The sequence below is a fragment of the Bubalus kerabau genome, chromosome 9 (assembly GCF_029407905.1).
Source record: "Bubalus kerabau isolate K-KA32 ecotype Philippines breed swamp buffalo chromosome 9, PCC_UOA_SB_1v2, whole genome shotgun sequence".
NCBI lineage: Eukaryota > Metazoa > Chordata > Mammalia > Artiodactyla > Bovidae > Bubalus > Bubalus kerabau.
Genome location: NC_073632.1, coordinates 78672610 through 78691273, shown reverse-complemented (window position 1 = coordinate 78691273; position 18664 = coordinate 78672610). Strand labels below are relative to the sequence as shown.

The following is an 18664-nucleotide window of genomic DNA, read 5'->3' as shown; positions in this document are numbered from 1 at the left end:
TAAGCAAATATACTATGATTTTTCATCAGTCCAGAAAACACACTGCCTAATAATTGAAGAAATTTAATTTAATTACTTGGTCCTTTATACCTGCCGATTTCTTCCTTACTAAGGATATGTGTGCATGCTTAGTTGCTCATTCACTTAATTGTCTCAACTCTTAATGACCCCATGTCCTGTACCTACCGCTCCTCTGACCATGGCATTTTTCATGCAAAAATACTGGAGTGAGTTGCAATTTCCTACTCCAGGGGATCTTCCCAACCCAGGGAATGAACTCATGCCTCCTTCATCTCCAGCATTGGCAGGCAGATTCTTCACCACTGAGCCACATGGGAAGCCCCCTTATAAAGGATAATCACATGCAACAATTGCATGTTTAAAAAGTCACATCTTGATAGACTTCCACCTTCACATCTGAGAAGTTAACACCCAGGATGCTTTAAGAAGCCAGCCAATAAACTTGGCCCATGATAAACTCCTCACAAGCAACCCCGGTAGTGTAACTCATGAAAGGAAACTTACTTTATGTCATTATAATTAAAAAGTTCTACAGAACATACTTCTCTGAGCCCTGTTATCTTATCAAAATCCTTACAATTTTCACAACAGAGAAATTTCTTTTAATTCAACTGTTCTGAAATAGCCTTATTCTGATTTTGACAATAATGTTATCTATTCACTATTTACAGGACTCGCTGCATAATTTGCAGGGTTGGGCAAAATAAAAATGTGGAGATCCTTATTCAAAAATATGAAAAATAGTGCCCTCAAAGTATCAAGCTTTCCCCCTTCTCTTCAGTTTCTCTCGACCTGCCAAGGTGTTTGATTTTTGCTATGGAATGCCTCTCTCTCGGACATGGAGATACTTGCAGGGTAAGTGCAGGTCTCAAAGGTGCCTGGAGATCCTGCCCTGTGACTCAGTGATCCAACCACTACCAGGCTCCCTCTCCCACCAACTGCTGAAATAATAGTCCAGGCTCAGGTTGGAGTGAGGAAGCTGAGCCAGGTATCTGCCCTTCTCCTGGGCCGGCCACCTCAACCAAAGGCAGATAGACAACCCCCTGAGATGGCAGCCTCCACATCAGGAACCACACAGTACCTGAACTGGTGAAGGAGGGACTTGGACTCCCTGAATCTCTTAAATAACATGCTGTGCCCTACCAGCCTGAGATGGGATGACACGTCATGCTTGCCTTGAGACTGCTCAGTGCACACCTGAGCACAACCTTCCCCGCATCATATCCAGTCCTCATATAGGATGGAGGGGGGAGTGGCAGTGCTAGTAAGTCTGGGTGAGGAAGGAAAGGTTGAACTGGGCCCAAAGAGCCAGGGGTTAGGGATCAGGTGGATGAGAATCCTGCCCATGAAAACAATTATTCAATAATCATCTACCAAATTCTTCTGGGGAGTACTATCATTTCTTTTCTTTCAATTCTCAAATATAACTTGATTTCTTCCCACTCTTATTTAGTAACCTTGCCTCCCCCTTTTTTGATAATATAACATACAGAATTTAAAGACTGAGAGGGTGGAGAGGTTTGGGGTGCATAATGGAAGCAAGAATCTAGGATGGTTCCAGGCTTTTAGCTTGCCAACAAGAAAGATGCAATAGGAGAAAGAGTACACTAGGGAGAAAGATGATGGGTTAAGTTGGGATTGGTCAGAGGGACATAAAACTGAGGTTCTTTAGTGAGTGGTTTAGTCTGTAAATTTTTAGCTCAGAAAAGAAACTTTGCCTGCTATGATCACATGAAATTCTTCAGCATCCTTGTGTTTTGAGAAGTAAATGTTTGCCTGCTATACACCTGTCATAAAGCCTAGGATATATATCTGATACTCAATAAACATTTGTTGACCAGTTTGGAAGGTATATAGTGAAAATAGAAGGAACTGGATGTGCACCAACTTCAAAGTTATGTCTACAAACAAATACAGAAGAGAAAAGATGAAAAAGTGGTCCCACAGACTCCCATGGGACGAAAGTGATTTGTGAAGGAGAGAATACCAAGAGTGTCAAAGGTTAGTGACAGGTCAGGTTAAATAAAAACTGAGAATTGTTTGTTGTCATTAAAAACTGGATCACTAATGAACATGATTCTACCTCTTCTGGTGGAATATTAGAGATAGACTCCAAATTGCATCGGATTGAGAATTAATGGGAATGAGTAGGGAAGACAAAGACACCATGAGCAACGGCTGATATTTTCATGTTAATTATAAAGAGGAAAAGACATGAATTTCTATCAGGAAACATAGGTTCAGAGAATGCCATGTTGCTATTTAGATTCTGTTTTGATTTGATTCATGTTTATTTTGTCTGGGAATGCTAAAGTAGCTAATGAGGAATACAAGACCAAAGACTGAGCTCTGATCAGAAAAGTTTTACTGCCAAGCTGGGACGCAAACAAGCACAGATCTAGGCCCTGGGAGACTAGAGTCAAGGGAGCAGAAATAGAGTTTTCTTAAAGCCAAGGGGCCATGAACTACGAATAATTAAGAAATCAAAGTTTCTGAGCACTGCTGATAGGGTAATGGAACATGGGTTCACTTGTTAGATAAGCAGCAGCCTTGTTGGAAATGTCTGCAAACCTACAAGGAGTGCTTGACTCAGGATTTGGGCCTTGTACTAGATTCCTATTGTTGCTCTAACAAATCACCACAAACTTAGTGGTTTACAGCAACACAAGTTTATTACCTTATAGTTTCAGAGGCTAGAAATTTAATGGGTCTCATTGGACTAAACCAGGCATTGACAGTGCTGTCATCCAGTGGAAGTTCTACAGGAGAATCTGTCTCTTGTCCTTCCTGACGTCTAGAGGTCAATTGAGGAGCTTCCGTGGTGGCTCAGATGGTAAAGAATCTGCCTGCAATGCAGGAAGCCTGGGTTCAATCCCTGGGTCAAGAAGATCCACTGGAGAAGGGAATGGCAACCCACTCTAGTATTCTTGCCTTTAGAATTCCATGGACAGAGGAACCTGGTGAGCTACATACAGTCCAGTCCATGGGGTCAAAAAGAGTTGGACACGACTAACCGGTGTGGCCTCTAGAGGTCACCTGCATTCCTTAGCTTGTAGTCCCTTTCTCCAAACAGGATGCTGCTGCTGCTCCTGCTACTGCTGCTAAGTCGCTTCAGTCATGTCTGACTCTGTGTGACCCCATAGACGGCAGCACACCAGGCTCCCGCATCCCTGGGATTCTCCAGGCAAGAACACTGGAGTGGGTTGCCATTTCCTTCTCCAATGCATGAAAGTGAAAAGTGAAAGTGAAGTCGCTCAGTCATGTACGACTCTTCGCGACCCTATGGGCTGCAGCCTACCAGGCTCCTCCATCCATGGGATTTTCCAGGCAAGAGGACTCATGTGGGGTGCCATTGCCTTCTCTGCCAAACAGAATAGCATCTTCAAATCTCTGATTCTGACTCTTTCCTCATCTCCCTTTTTCATTTTTAATGATCCTTGTGATTACATTGAGCTCATCTGGATAGTCAAAAATAATCTTGCCATCTCAAAATCCTTAACCACATCTACAAAGTCCACTTAGCCACGTAAGGGCCTTGTCCAGTTCACTTCAGAGATTAAGCTATCACTTTGAAACAGCAAATAAGTGATGAAGTCAAGTCAAGTGGAGGCAACTGCAAAAGCTGACATCCACAGGTTCTGAGGATTAGTATTAATACATTAAAAATCCCTTGAGGGAATCCCTATACTGCAAGGTGTGAACTTGGAAGGTTATTTTCAAGAGTGATTATTAAGAGAGTTATTCTACAAAACAGTCTTCACATTAAGTTAGATTATCATTATGTTTATTTGGCCAAAGACTTTTTTTCTTCTTAGACTTGAGCTTTTTCTCTAGTCACAGTCCTGCTGTGGCCACATTACTGGATTTTTTGTTACAAAGATATGACGGGTTACAAGCAGTGAGAATCAGTCCTTGGCTTTTTTTTCTCCAGTTAAGAATCATTTTTGTATCTGACTGGATACCAACAAACAGAAAATGAAACACACATTGCGAGCAACTTGAGAAGGATGAATTACATTACCGGAAAGCATTAAAAATGCCATGGTATTTAGACACACCCTCCTTTCTGAGCTTCTACAACTATCAGTGCTGGTAGAGGAAAGATCATTCTCTTCTCAGGATGTTATCACTGGGAGAAGATTGCACTGTCTTCCATCCACGTGAGAAATGGGTGTAAATCCTCTGAATACTGCTGCTGTGAGATTCTCACAGACAGAAAACTTCACATTCCCATCTGCAGTGGGCTCAATGCTGTACCCCACCCCCACAAAGAATATGCCCATGTTCTAACCCCCAGAGCCAGATCTTCTTTGGAAAAGATGCCTTCATGAGTTTAATAAGATGAGATCATCCTGTACTACATGGATGGGCACTAAATCCAAGAGCAGTGTCCTTAGACAAAAGCTGAGAACGAGAAGAGACAAGATGGCCTTGTGAAGATGGAGCCAGAGATTGGAATGATACTGCTACAAGCCAAGGAATTCTTGGAGTCATCAGAAACTGGAATAGAATGACTCTACCCAGAGCCATGGGAAGGGAGCAAGGCCCTGTCAGTGTTCTGTCAAGACCTCTAAAATCAGAGGTTTTGATTTCAGACCTCTAGTCTACAGGACTATGAGAGAATACTATGAGAGAATTTCTGTGAGAGAATAAAGCCAGCAAGATTGTGTTCATTTGTTACAGCAGTCCTGGAAAAGAAAACACTCTCCTGGGTACTTTCCATTTCAGTGGTAGCGTGGTTGGTGAAGAAGAAATTTCAGCAAAAAATTAAGAAATGAAAATCAACACAATCGTTCAAAAAAACAGATTTCAAAGCTTTGAAAGCAAATTGTAAATAACGTGAGCTTCTATCATCAGCCATTTAGCAGTCGTCAACCTTATATTGTAGGTATAATTTAACTCATTTTAAAAATAAAGTACATTTTAGAGGAGTTCTAAGTTCAAACCATGGGGCTTCCCTGGTAGCTCAGCTGGTAAAGAACCTACCTGCAATGCAGGAGACCATGATTCTATCCCTGGGTCAGGAACATCTTTTGGAGAAGGGATAGGCTTACTCCAGTATTCTTCGGCTTTCCCTGGTGGCTCAGATGGTAAAGAATCTGCCTGCAATGCAGGAGACCTGAGTTTGATCCCTGGGTTGGGAAGATCCCCTGGAGAATAGAACAGCTATTCACACCAGTATTCTTGCTTGGAGAATTCCATGGACAGAGGAGCCTGGCGGGCTACAGTCCATGGGGTTGCAAAGAGTCTGACATGACTGAGAGAATTTCCCTTTCACTTCAGTTTCAGGTTCAAAACAAAATTGTGCAGAAGGTACAGAAATTTCCCATGTGCAGCCTACCCCCATGGAAGCATGTCCTCCCCTACTTCAATATCCAGCCAATTTTGAAACTAGACAAGTTAATTTCAGTGACAGAGATGAAAGAGGAATTCAGGTTCAGTCCAAACCCCGTGCTCTTTTCATTCTCCTCACTATGCTGAATGTCAGAACCACCTCCACCAATAAGTCAACTAAGGCCAGAGAGGTGATGAGGAACTTAGAGTGGACAGCTGTTTGAAATGAGACCAGTGAGTACAGCTCCTTATACTTAAACTGGAGGGATTTCAGGTTTTAGTACAAGTCCACATTCTAAAAATTCTAAAATCAATAACATTGTAAGTTTATGTCTAATTAATTTGGTGACAAACACTGACATAAGGCGATTTTAATGTTTATTTTTTAATCAGTCTATCTGAATATTCATGCAGATATATCAATATTGTGTTGAATATCTGATTACTGGTGCAGAAATAATAATGTATTGATGACAAATGCTTCACACACTTCATTGGTTTATTCCAAACATTTAATGGATGTGCCTTTTAAATGAAAAAGAAAAAAATTTGATAACTAGAAGTCCTGGGAGTTTTAGATAAAAGATGGTAGCTGGTAAATGACAAGTCCTAAGTAAAGACAGAGGCAGATTGCAGGTGATATCCTAGAAGGAGAGAATTTCTAGAAACTGTTAGAGGCAGATTAGCATTTGGTCAAGAGTGTGGACTCTGGGGTCTTCCAGTGATTGTTCAGTGCGAGGAATTTGCCTGCCAGTACAGGGGACGCAGTTTCGATCCCTGATCCACGAAGATCCCACAAGCCTAGGAGCCACTGAGCCCGTGTGCCACACTATTGAGCCTGTGCTCTAGACCGTGGGAACTACAGCTACTGAGCTCCTGCCATGCAACTACTGAGGCTCCCGAATATAAAGCCCGTGTTCCTTAACAGCAGAAGACACCGCAATGAGAAGCCCTGGAACCGCAGGAGAGCAGCCCGGCTTGCTACAACTAGAAACAAGCCCACACAGCAGGGAAGACCCAGCAGAGCCTAAAATAAATATAAATTATGTTTTTCAAAAGGCATGGATTCTGGATCCAGTTGCCTAGGGTTGAATCCAGGCTCTCCCCAACTTTGTAACTGACCGAGGACTTGGTTTTTCAGCTGTGAAATGGGGATAATAGTATTCCCTTCAACAGAAGGTTATTATGACAACTGTTGGGGTTACTAATTCTAAAGCACATTATGTAGTACTTAACTAGCACATGTTCACACTTTAAATGTTTAAGATCTATATATATTCAGAGTAGTTCTGGAGAGAATGACAGAGTGCCGGGTATTAACATTAAGATGCAAGAAGGAAGAAGGACCCTGTGCCAGTTGACAGTATTGGAGAGAGGCAAGCCTGGTACAATCTGATGACCTTGAGGGTTTGAGGGAGGATGGAGTGTGAGTGCTCTGCCACCATGAGGAACATGGAGGATGCCCCAATGGAAGGAGAAGTCCAAGAAACCAGCTGCATAGAAGAAGCAATGTGAAACATCTACTATAAAAAGGGAAGAATTGTCTTGCATTTTTCTGCATTTTTTTTTTTTGCTACAACTCTGAAGCCTCTTGATGAAAGTGAAAGAAGAAAGTGAAAAAATTGGCTTAAAGCTCAACATTCAGAAAACTAAGATCATGGCATCTGGTCCCATCACTTCAAGGCAAATAGATGGGGAAACAGTGGCTAACTTTATTTTCTGGGCTCCAAAATCACTGCGGATGGTGATTGCAGCCATGAAATTAAAAGATGCTTGCTCCTTGGAAGGAAAGTTATGACCAACCTAGACAGCATATAAAAAAGCAGACATTACTTTGCCAACAAGATCTGTCTAGTTAAGGCTATGGTTTTTCCAGTAGTCATATATGGATGTGAGAGTTGGACTATAATGAAAGCTGAGTGCAGAAGAATTGATGCCTTTGAACTATGATGTTGGAGAAGACTCTTGAGAGTCCCTTGGACTGCAAGGAGATCCAACCAGTCCATCCTAAAGGAGATCAGTCCTGGGTGTTCATTGGAAGGACTGATGTTGAAGCTGAAACTCCAATACTTTGGCTACCTCATGCGAAGAGTTGACTCATTTGAATAGACCCTGATTCTGGGAGGGATTGGGGGCAGGAGGAGACGGGGACGACAGAGGATGAGATGGTTGGATGGCATCACTGATACAATGGACATGGGTTTGGGTGGACTCCGGGAGTTGGTGATGGCCAGGGAGGCCTGGCGTGCTGCGGTTCAAGGGGTCGCAAAGAGTCATACATGACTAAGTGACTGAACTGAAGTATATTACAGGAATCTAGGTTCTTTTAGGTTAGTCCCTAAAGAGAACTCATGTCATGTTGAGATGAGATGTAAGTTAGAGGCTCTAAGCAACCTAGATGTCCATCAGTAGATGAATGGATAAGAGACTGTGGTACATATACACAATGGAGTATTACTCAGCCATTAAAAAGAATACATTTGAATCAGTTCTAATGAGGTGGATGAAACTGGAGCCTATTATACAGAGTGAAGTAATCCAGAAAGAAAAACACAAATATAGTATGATAAGGCATATATATGGAATTTAGAAAGATGGTAACAATAACCCTGTATGTGAGACAGCAAAAGAGACACAGATGTATAGAACAGTCTTTTGGACTCAGTGGGAGAGGGAGAGAGTGGGATGATTTGGGAGAATGGCATTGAAACATGTATAATATCATATATGAAATGAATTGCCAGTCCAGGTTCCATGCATGATACAGGATGCTTGGGGCTGGTGCACTGGGATGACCCAGAGGGATGGTATGGAGAGGGAGGTGGGAGGGGGGTTCAGGATGGGGAACACGTGTATACCCATGGCGGATTCATGCTGACATATGGCAAAACCAATACAATAGTGTAAAGTAATTAACCTCCAATTAAAATAAATAAATTTATATTAAAAAAATAAATAAATTGGAGGCTCTTCCTAAGGCCTTCATAAGACCATCTTAAGTAAATGCATTTGCATCAGATAAAGATCAAGATTAGGCAGCAGTCACGTTTCTCAAGGGTTTAGAGAACACATGGCAGCATTTGGAGTCAAACTTTGGTTGTCTTGCATCATCTACAGTTTTCAGTCTCATACCTACATTGAACATTTGTTTACAGGCTTTGAACTTCTCTAAGACATTCCTCAAATTAAGTCTGTTTAATAAATTCCCCAATGGCTAAGAATGTGAGGTATTCCTCAGTTATGATGAAAGTGGGAGAAAGATGTGTTAATGATGCTCTGTGGTCTTTCCAATGCCCAAACTCAGAAGCTTGCTAATGAGAAGGGGAGAGACATATTTTGTACTCTTGTCTCTTTGGATTAGAGTCAAGAGGTAACCAAACACAAAGCAGGGTCAGAGTGTTAAACTATAAATAAACAGCCCTTGGCATTGGCCACTTTGATCAATATATCTAATTTACAGTCTAAGCAATTCTTCAAGTTCGTGCCTAACTGAATCAGTTCTTACCTAGATTCACCATACAGTCCATTTGTATTTAACAAGTATTTCTTAGAAATGTGTATAACTGCTTATAGAATATTTTGGGGGTGAGAAACAGTACAAAATTATATTCTCTCCCATCACAGCCCAGTGTGCTCTAACATATCTTCCTTTTTATCCCTTCATGAGATTTCAGGCAGACCCCAGAGCTGTCCAGTCACTCTGAGTGTTAAAAATTTCCTTTTTGATCTACACTAATTTAAAACCATAATCTCTATCAAATCGAGTATCTGCATTCTCACTGAACCCAGACTAGCCAAGCCTAAGTTTAAAACTCTGGATTTTAGGGAAACAGCATGTCTGATCATTTATTCCTTATCCCGCCCTCCTTTTCCGCTCTATCCCATAGAGAGAAGAATAGAGTAGAAGAAAAAGAGCACAATCATTCTGTGCCCAATTTGGTTCCTTGTAACCCTCATTTTGGAGAAGGCAATGGCACCCCACTCCAGTACTCTTGCCTGGAAAATCCCATGGACGGAGCAGCCTGGTAGGCTGCAGTCCATGGGGTCGCTAAGAGTCGGGCACGACTGAGCAACTTCCCTTTCACTTTTCGCTTTCATGCATTGGAGAAGAAAATGGCAACCCACTCCAGTGTTCTTGCCTGGAGAACCCCAAGGATGGGGGAGCCTGGTGGGCTTCCGTCTATGGGTTCACACAGAGTTGGACATGACTGAGGCAACTTAGCAGCAGCAGCAGCAGCAACCTTCATTTAGTGGTCACAACCTCTGTGTATGAGCCTTCTAACAGCACCCCACTCCTGCATCGCATATCTGGGGGCTGCAGGCATCCCTGCAGGAGGCATTCCCACCCCAGGTCCCTCGCCCTTGTGATCAGTGCTGGTTTGGCCTTTCTCAGCATCCTCCTCAAGTCCTGCGGGATGTGTCACTGTTGCCTGGCACACCCTGAAGTGGGAGGGCTGAGGAAGGGCCAAACCAGACTGGCTTCCACTGGTCTCCAGACCTCATGAAACTGATGCATCTCTGGCACCTGAATCATTAACAGTATGGCCTTCTGTCCCCACTGGCCCATTTCTCCTCCCAGCCATCTCTCTCCATTTCTACTTTCCTCTGCTTAACATGGCTTTCCAGGTGGTGCTAGTGGTAAAGAACCCACCTGCCAATGCAGGAGATGTAAGAGACTCAGGTTCAATCCCTGGGTGGGAAAGAATCCTTGGAGGAGGGCATGGCAACCCACTCCAATATTCTTGCCTGGAGAATCCCACAGACAGACGAGAATGGTGGGCTACACTCTACAGGGTCGCAGAGAGTCAGACACGACTGAGGCGACTTAGCATGCATGCACTGCTTAACACAAACACAGAGCAGGTCAGCAAGCAATTGAAGAAGCAGATTTAAAGAGGCAAGTAAGATTGAATCATCTTGCCAGTACCTTCTTCACTGGAGTAGTTTCCAGAACAAAGGACCCCAGAAGAAAAGTCTGCCTGGAGAGATTCTAAGAAGTCATGAGAGGTCAGCTGGGGGGGTGAGGGGGTTCACCCCACATTAGGGTACTGAAGAGTGGGTGGATTCCCCCAAAAGAAGTTACGTGTATACCTCATCACTGAGCCTACAGTTGGGCTTCTGCCACAATCAAGACATAGGTCATTAATACCATGACACTACAAGGCATGAGAATACAGCTTTCATCTCTTTATTAATACTCTTTTTATTCTTGTCCCATCCTGGAGGGTGGTGGGGCTCCAAGCAGAAACTGGGAGTGAAAGGAAGAGGCCTAAGCCTGGATGGCACTGACTGGGGTAGGAAAGATAAGATTACTTAACTGGATGTGATTTTAAAGCTTTACTGTGAATTATAAAGACCTTATCATGACTTCATAAATTTTGGAAATTGAATGGAAAATTGTAATACCTTCCCAGAATGTTCTTAAAATATGGGGAAGGGAGAATCAGTAGAGTAGATTTGCCTGCTCTAGGAGATAAATGGTAAAGCTGTTTTATGTTTGAGATGCAGCAAGTTCAGACTGTCCCAAATCTAGTGACATATTTGATGGGCCAGACTTCCTAATCAGACTAGAAGGAAGGATGAAGTTAATGACTAGAGTTCTATTCTTTCATGCTTTTCCTGAATAATTTGAAAACTTCTTCCCATCATCTCATTATAGATTTTCAGAAATCTCATTTATTTCTTAGAAAGTGAATAATAATTATTTAAACAATCACTCGGTACTTCTGAGTACATTCTTAAGTTTCCCCTATTTAAGTTTTCATCATCAAAAGTAAATTTACGGTTGATGAAGTGCTCTTCAAAAAGTGACCATTTGATTTCTGGGTCAGTATTTAGGGCTGACATTTCAAAACGTGAAAAAATCCATCTGCTAAGACATGAACAATGACTGGTCAGAAAGGATGCTCTTTTGAGAGATAGTTAATCTGTGGAGATGCCCACCTTTGCTTTCCATTGATCTTTCCTTGTTGGATCATGTCAAGGCTTGAGACGTGTAGGAGGCTCAGGTCAACAGATATTTACCAACCAGTAGTTAAGCATTTCATCATTTTCACAATGGAATGGTTGAATTGGTACATACCATCTGAAGATTAGCCCTGCCAAGATAAGTGAGCCGATAATTTACTTACTTCTGATATCCCAGTAAGATGCCCTAAAGTGTATCTCTGAAAGATAAAAATGAGATAGGGTCAAACAGATGGAAAACCCTAGGTACAGAAAATACAACCCACATTAAACACAGTGAAAGTTTATCAGAAGGGTAAGATAAATATTCTTTCCATAGGACCTGGGAGAAATTCTTAATCCCAGAAAAAAGCAGCTGAAGAATGAGCACAAGAAAATAATAAAAATGATCCTAGAGAAAGTTTTCTCTGGGCTAAAGAATCTAAACTCCAAATGTAAATGCCTACCAACTACAAAGAGACAAAACAAAACAAAAAATAGAGGTGCTTAAATATAAACAAATATAAAGAGAAGTTCTTAAAAGTTCCTAGGAACGAAGGCCACAGAGAACTAGTCTATGAAAATGGAATGAATACCATACTGGGACCAAGCTTCTCATCAGCACACTAGGTCCAAGAAGACAATGGAGTTATGTTTTTGAAGTTGCAAGATAATTTATTTTTGGAAATATAACTCTTGTGAAAATTAAAACTATAATTGAAATCCTATAAAATTTTAAAAAACTTTTTGGAATTGTTGCTGTTCAATTGCCAAGTCATGCCCGACTCTTCATGACCCCAGGGACTGGAGCACACCAGGCTTCTCTGTCCCTCACTGTTTCCCAGAGTTTGCCCAAGTTCATGTTCAAGGAATTGGTGATGCCATCCAACCATCTCATCTTCTGTCACCCTCTTCTCCTTCTGCCTCAAATAAGAAGTAATATATAATGGATAATTATATATAGTATACATTTCTATATACTAAAATATACAATATGGTGGCTCAAGTGGTAAAGAATCTACCATCAATGCAGGAGACCCAGGTTCAATCCCTGGGTCAGGAATATTCCCTGGAGGTGGAAATGGCTACCCACTCCTGTATTCTTGCCTGGAATTGCATGGGCAGAGGAGCCTGGTTGGTTACAGTCCTTGGGGTGGCGTAGAGTCAGACACAACTGACTAACATTTTCACTTTTCACAATATAACAAATGTTTTATTATATTAAATTATAATTAATAAACATGATTATATAACATAAATTTATAAATAAAATTTGCATTAATATAAAATAGAGCATGAAACAGATGGTCATGGATCATTAGAACCAGGCAAGTCACATCGAAGTGAATAGAGGTGAGGCAATTCTTAGAAAGAAGACCTTTGGCCAAGACTAGGGGGAGGAGGGGATGAAAGTAGATTTCTGCACTTCTCAGCAAGGCCCAATCCAGCCAGACACCTCCTGGAGGGTGGCCTTCTGTGAATTCATGAGACTGGTTATCTTGCTCAAGTACTTAAGTTGTGACCTGCATCTAGAAATGGTTGGTTTGGATGGTTCAAACCAAACTTCAGTCAACAGGTGAGATGAATAAACAAATTGTGCTCAGTGCACACAGTGAAATGCTGCTGCTGCTGCTGCTGTGAAGTCACTTCAGTTGTGTCCGACTCTGTGAGACCCCATAGACAGAAGCCCACCAGGCTCCCCTGTCCCTGGGCTTCTCCAGGTAAGAATACTGGAGTGGGTTGTCATTTCCTTCTCCAATGCATGAATGTGAAAAGTGAAATTGAAGTTGCTCATTCGTGTCTGACTCTTAGCGACCCCATGGACTGCAGCCCAACAGGCTCCTCCATCCATGGGATTTTCCAGGCAAGAGTACTGAAGTGGGGTGCCATTGCCTTCTCCACTACTCCATCACAAAGAAAAAAAACTAAAATATATATTTTTTAATTTTTTTATTATTATTATTTTTTTTTACTTTACAATATTGTATTGGTTTTGTCATACATCAACATGCATCCACCACGGGTGTACACGTGTTCCCCAACCTGAACCCCCCTCTTACCTCCCTCCCCATACCATCCCTCTGGGTCACCCCAGTGCACCAGCCCCAAGCTTCCTGTATCCTGCATCAAACCTGGACTGGCGATTCGTTTCTTACGTGATACTATACATGTTTTAACGCCATTCTCCCAAATCATCATCCCCCCTCCTCGATTCATGCTTTGACATGGGTTATTCTCCAAATTACTATACAGAGTGAAATAATTCAGACAAAAATGAGTATATATAATGTATAGCTGTATTTATATAAAATGCTAGAAGTACAAACTAGTATAGAGTGACATAAAGCTGATCAGTGGCTGCGTGGGGATGGAAGAGGGTTGAGTGTGTAGGGATGAGCAGGAAGGACACTACAAAGAACATGAAGAAACTTTGAGGAGATAGGTATGTTCAGTCTTGATTTTGGTGATGATTTTACAGGTATCTACAAATGTTAAAACTTATCAAATTGTATAGTTTAAATATGTTCAGTTTATATGTCATTATGAAAAATATTTAATTATGAGCTTCTCTGTTAAAAAATTTAAACATGGGGAGTCTCCTGGTGGTCCAGTGGTTAGGATTCAATGCTTTCACTTCCATGGCTTGGGTTCAAAACTTGATGGGCTAACTGAGATTCTGTAAGCCATGCAGTGCAGCCAAGAAAAATTTGAAATTACTTAATTAATTATTTTAAAGGGATGGTTCAGAATAGATCATCTCAAAGTCACCTTCAGTTTGATTATTTTGTACATTTATCACAGCAGACTAACAATTGAATGGCCAAGAAACTGTAACCAGCTTGCTTTTCTTGGTGTGCGAATTTTTCTGTCTCTGATTTCATCTCCAAATGTCTGACAGAGAGGGATGCTCTTTCCAGAGGTACATCCCAATAACCACAAAATAAGTGTGAAGTGTCTGCAATTTGCATATCACAATAACCACTATGATGCATAAAGAATTATTTCTTTTATATACTCATGCACATAAATGAGAAGAAGCTTGTGCTTTTAGAAAGAAAGATATGAAACGAGTTGCCAGTCCAGGTTCGATGCACGATAATGGATGCTTGGGGCTGGTGCACTGGGAAGACCCAGAGGGATGGTATGGGGAGGGAGGAGGGAGGAGGGTTCAGGATGGGGAACACATGTATACCTGTGGCGGATTCATTTTGATGTTTGGCAAAACTAATAGAATTATGTAAAGTTTAAAAATAAAATAAAATTAAAAAAAAAAGAAAGATATGAAATATTCACCAAAATACAATGATATGTTGATCTGGGGAAGATAGGAGCAAAATTAAATCATTTGTTAAATATATGTGAAAAGGGACTTAAAAAACAGAAAGACAAGTGTAAAAGTACTAAACTAGATGATAGAAGTGCTTATTTGAATCCAGAAGCTTAGATATGAATCCAAAATCTGCTAAGATATTCAGCAGATTTTGTAAGCACTTTGTAGCTTTTTCTATTTTTCAAATGATCAGTATGATTTCTCTATAGCTTGTGGCACAGGATTAGAGAAAGTTACTACATTGAAAGCACTAATCAAAATAAATTGATGATTTTCAGTGTTGGAAGAGTTGTGTATAAACTAATACTAAGCAGTCTAGGGTGCCTTTTGGAGAAGGTGATGGCACCGCACTCCAGTACTTTTGCCTGGAAAATCCCATGGACAGAGGAGCCTGGTAGGGTGCAGTTCATGGGGTCACTAAGAGTCAGACATGACTGAGCAATTTCACTTTCACTTTTCACTTTCTTGCATTGGAGAAGGAAATGGCAACCCACTCCAGTGTTCTTGCCTGGAGAATCCCAGGGACGGGGGAGCCTGGTGGGCTGCCATCTATGGGGTTACATAGAGTCGGACACGCCTGAAGCAACTTAGCAGTAGGGTGCCTTTAAATTATCTGTATCATCTTTACTCATAAAATGAAGATGAGAGAGTTTCATTCAAACATAGTATATTCAGAAAAAGTTCACTGTCTCAGGAAAGGTTACCAGCTTAAAGCATTTCTTTAATAATAGAAATGATGTGCTAATATATTTCTGATTTATATCAATCAAGAAATTAAAGAAAAATAACAAGAATATTTTTAATATGTATTCACTCTTGCCCCAAAGAGATGATGCTCTGATCTTTAAATTTTGATGTCTGATTACAACAATCTAAAAATTAGAAGAGAATCAATCAGTTAACTCACTCAGTGCATGGGACACACAGCACCCTCCAATCTTAAGACCCAGAACAAGTCTTCATGTCTGAAAAGCTGGTGAATGTTATACAAAGTGAATAGCTTAGCTTACCCAATGTGAGTTGCTTAAATTACTTCAGTTTAAAATCTGTGGGTCACACAAAATGTGTTTACCAGTCTGTCTATCATCATTTATCTCCTTCACTTCACTCTTCTATTCTTTTGGGTGTTTTTTAATTTGGACATTTCATGTGAATCATTGAAAGCCGTTATAAATAATTTTGGTACATTTAATCACTATACTTTAATAAAATAAATGCTTAAAAAATAATATTTTTGGTACAATGCAAAAGTGAACAAATATTAAATTAATTTAAGATAGAGTACAGTAATGAGTGACGGTCTTAAAACCCATGTTCTAAACATATGTTACCTGGTAAAATTTCTGAACCAAAATGAAATTGTAGGAGTAGAATTAATCAGTACAAAGAAGCTTACTGAATAATCAAATACTATTAATGACACCAATCACCTTTCCCATAGTAAAGACTTAAATGGATGTTATAGTCCCTCTTTCTCTCTGGGTTGATCTTACTCGACTCTGAGATCATATTTCTGGACCACAAATCTGAACACCTGACAGTGTGGAGTCACTACTTTGCCCTCCCTGAGCCAGGATGTCTCTGAGTATTCCCCAGCTGCATGTACATTTTAATGGAAAAATATTATAATCACAAAAATATAAAGAGAAGTAATAACCAACGCTGAAATATTATAAAATAATAAAAGGGGGGATTTAGAATAATAAAAACATAGTAGTTTTTTTTTTTTTTCTACACATTCTTTTCAGCTTCTCTAATAGCTCAGTTGGTAAAGAATCTCCAATGCAGGACACCCTGGTTCGATTCCTGGGTAGGGAAGATCCACTGGAGAAGGGATAGGCCACCCATTCCAGTACTTGGGCTTCCCTCATGGCTCAGTTGGTAAAGAATCCACCTGCAATGCAGGAGACCTGGGTTCAATCCCTGGGTTGGGAAGATCCCCTGGAGAAGGGAAAGGCTACCCACTCCAGTATTTTGACCTGGAGAGTTCCATGGACTGTATAGTCCATGGGGTGGCAAAGAGTCAGACATGACCAAATGACTTTCACTTTCTTTATACATTCTTTTACATTTTCTCAAGAATGCTACAAATAGAGACATACAGTGACGTTCAGAGATGGAAGCAGCCCAAGATCGGTGTTAAATTGCCATGTTTCTGGCTCCAAGGTCATGTTGTTTCCATTACATACAGGATTTTATGTTATAGTTACCAAAGAATGATAAAGCTGAATATAAGTGTTTGGGTCAAATTTGAAGTGTAATTTATTTTACATTAGAAGACCTTAAACACATATGACTAAATTTTCTTCCCAGCCTGTGTTCACTGTGAATCTACTGTCAATTCCTCCATCTAAAACGTAGACTTACCCAGAAAATAAATTTACTGTTGAGGAATTCTTTCTCAAGAATTTGCCAGTGACAATGAGTTTGATGGCTTTTTGAAACCAAGGATAAAAGAATGCATAAATCAAGGGGTTCATAGCTGAGTTATAATAAGCAATCCAAACCAGTATTTCATAAACATATGTGGGAGTGATGAAACCTAGGAAGGCGTCAATGATGGAATCCAGGAAGTAAGGCAGCCAGGAGACCAGAAACGCTAGCACTGCAATGCCCAGTGTTCTCGCTGCCTTTCTCTCCCTCTTGGCCACTCTGTCTTGGTAGCTGTTTGAGCATCGCCCAGTCTTATTTCTCAGATTCTCAATTTTTCTAGCCTGTTGTTTAGCGATGAGGAAAACATTGGAGTAAAGAACTATCATCACAAGGGTGGGAATGAAGAATAAAATGAAATTCACTAATACCCAACTTTGATTCACTGCAAATTGACAGCCTCCCACACAGGTGAGAGCACTTACTAGATCCTCCAGTCCAGCTGCATTCGCTCCTGTGCCAAGAAGGGAAAAAGAATAAATAATCGAAAAGAGCCAGGAGAAGGCAATACACATGCCAGAAACAGACATAGTGAACCTAGTTGGATAGACCAGGGGATCAGTGATCGCAATATACCTGTCCAGAGAGATAAAGCACAAGTGGTAGATGGAAGCATAACAGAATGACCCATCAAAACAAGTGTGAAATTTACAGTAACTTTCCCCAAAGTACCAGCAGCTCTCCATGGACCTCACTGTGCTGAAGGGCATCACAGTCACTCCCACCAAGAAGTCTGCACAGGCCAGGGAGGCAATCAAGCAATTGGTTGGAGAATGCAGCTGCTTGAAGTGCAGAATGGAAATCATTACCAAGAGGTTTCCAAATATAGCCAGCACAGCTCCAAAGCTGAACACTGTGTACAGGATGAGGCGGGGACCTGGAGAGTAGGGGGTTTTCACACAGGATCCATTCAGGTGCTCGTAGCAGAGTTGCACAGCTGCAACAGTGGATGAGCTGCTGTTCATGGTGCTGCTGTAGATAGCACGTAAACATCCGGAGAAGTTCCTCCCTTTTTCAATCAAATAAAATAGAACAAAAGATCTTTGAACCGGTTATTTCTGTTATAATTACCAAACATTATCGTGTGACCTGTCATGTATTTATGTTAGTTTTAATTTCTGAACATATTAACTAACTGTATATTGAATTAGAATTTATTTTAATTTTAGAATATAAAGTATTATTTTTATACTTAAAATGTACTATGAAACAATATTCTAAATTGAATAATAATTTAACTTCAAATAAATCTGTTGCAAATTTTCTTTTCCCACAAAAGATGTCTTACCTTACAATTTAACAACAATCTTTTATTACATGGCTGATGTTTGGGTGGGTATTCCTCTTTGTCAAAGTTAGCACGGTGCGTGTTAATTTGTTATTCATTCATTACCTTTTAGGGAAGCTCATATAATGCCAGTGGTAAAACTCCTGCCTGCCAATGCAGGAGATGCAAAAGACGCAGGTTACCTTTTACTACTCACCTCCAAACTATCTAACAAGTTAATGCCAAATCCCTCCAGGAAGCACAGCCAAATCCCATATCCAAAATCATCTACAGTGGAGTCCCTATGGTGCAAGGTGTGAAGAAGAAGAAATTTA

General features: G+C 40.8%; 1 protein-coding gene across 1 annotated transcript; it reads right to left on the bottom strand.

Moving 5' to 3' along the window:
• Nucleotides 1-16995: 16995 nt before the first annotated feature.
• Nucleotides 16996-18039, bottom strand: LOC129659904 (trace amine-associated receptor 7a-like). The gene has a single exon (XM_055591432.1). The coding sequence runs from the start codon at nt 18025-18027 to the stop codon at nt 16996-16998; it is 1032 nt and encodes a 343-aa protein (XP_055447407.1). The 5' UTR covers nt 18028-18039.
• Nucleotides 18040-18664: the final 625 nt, after the last annotated feature.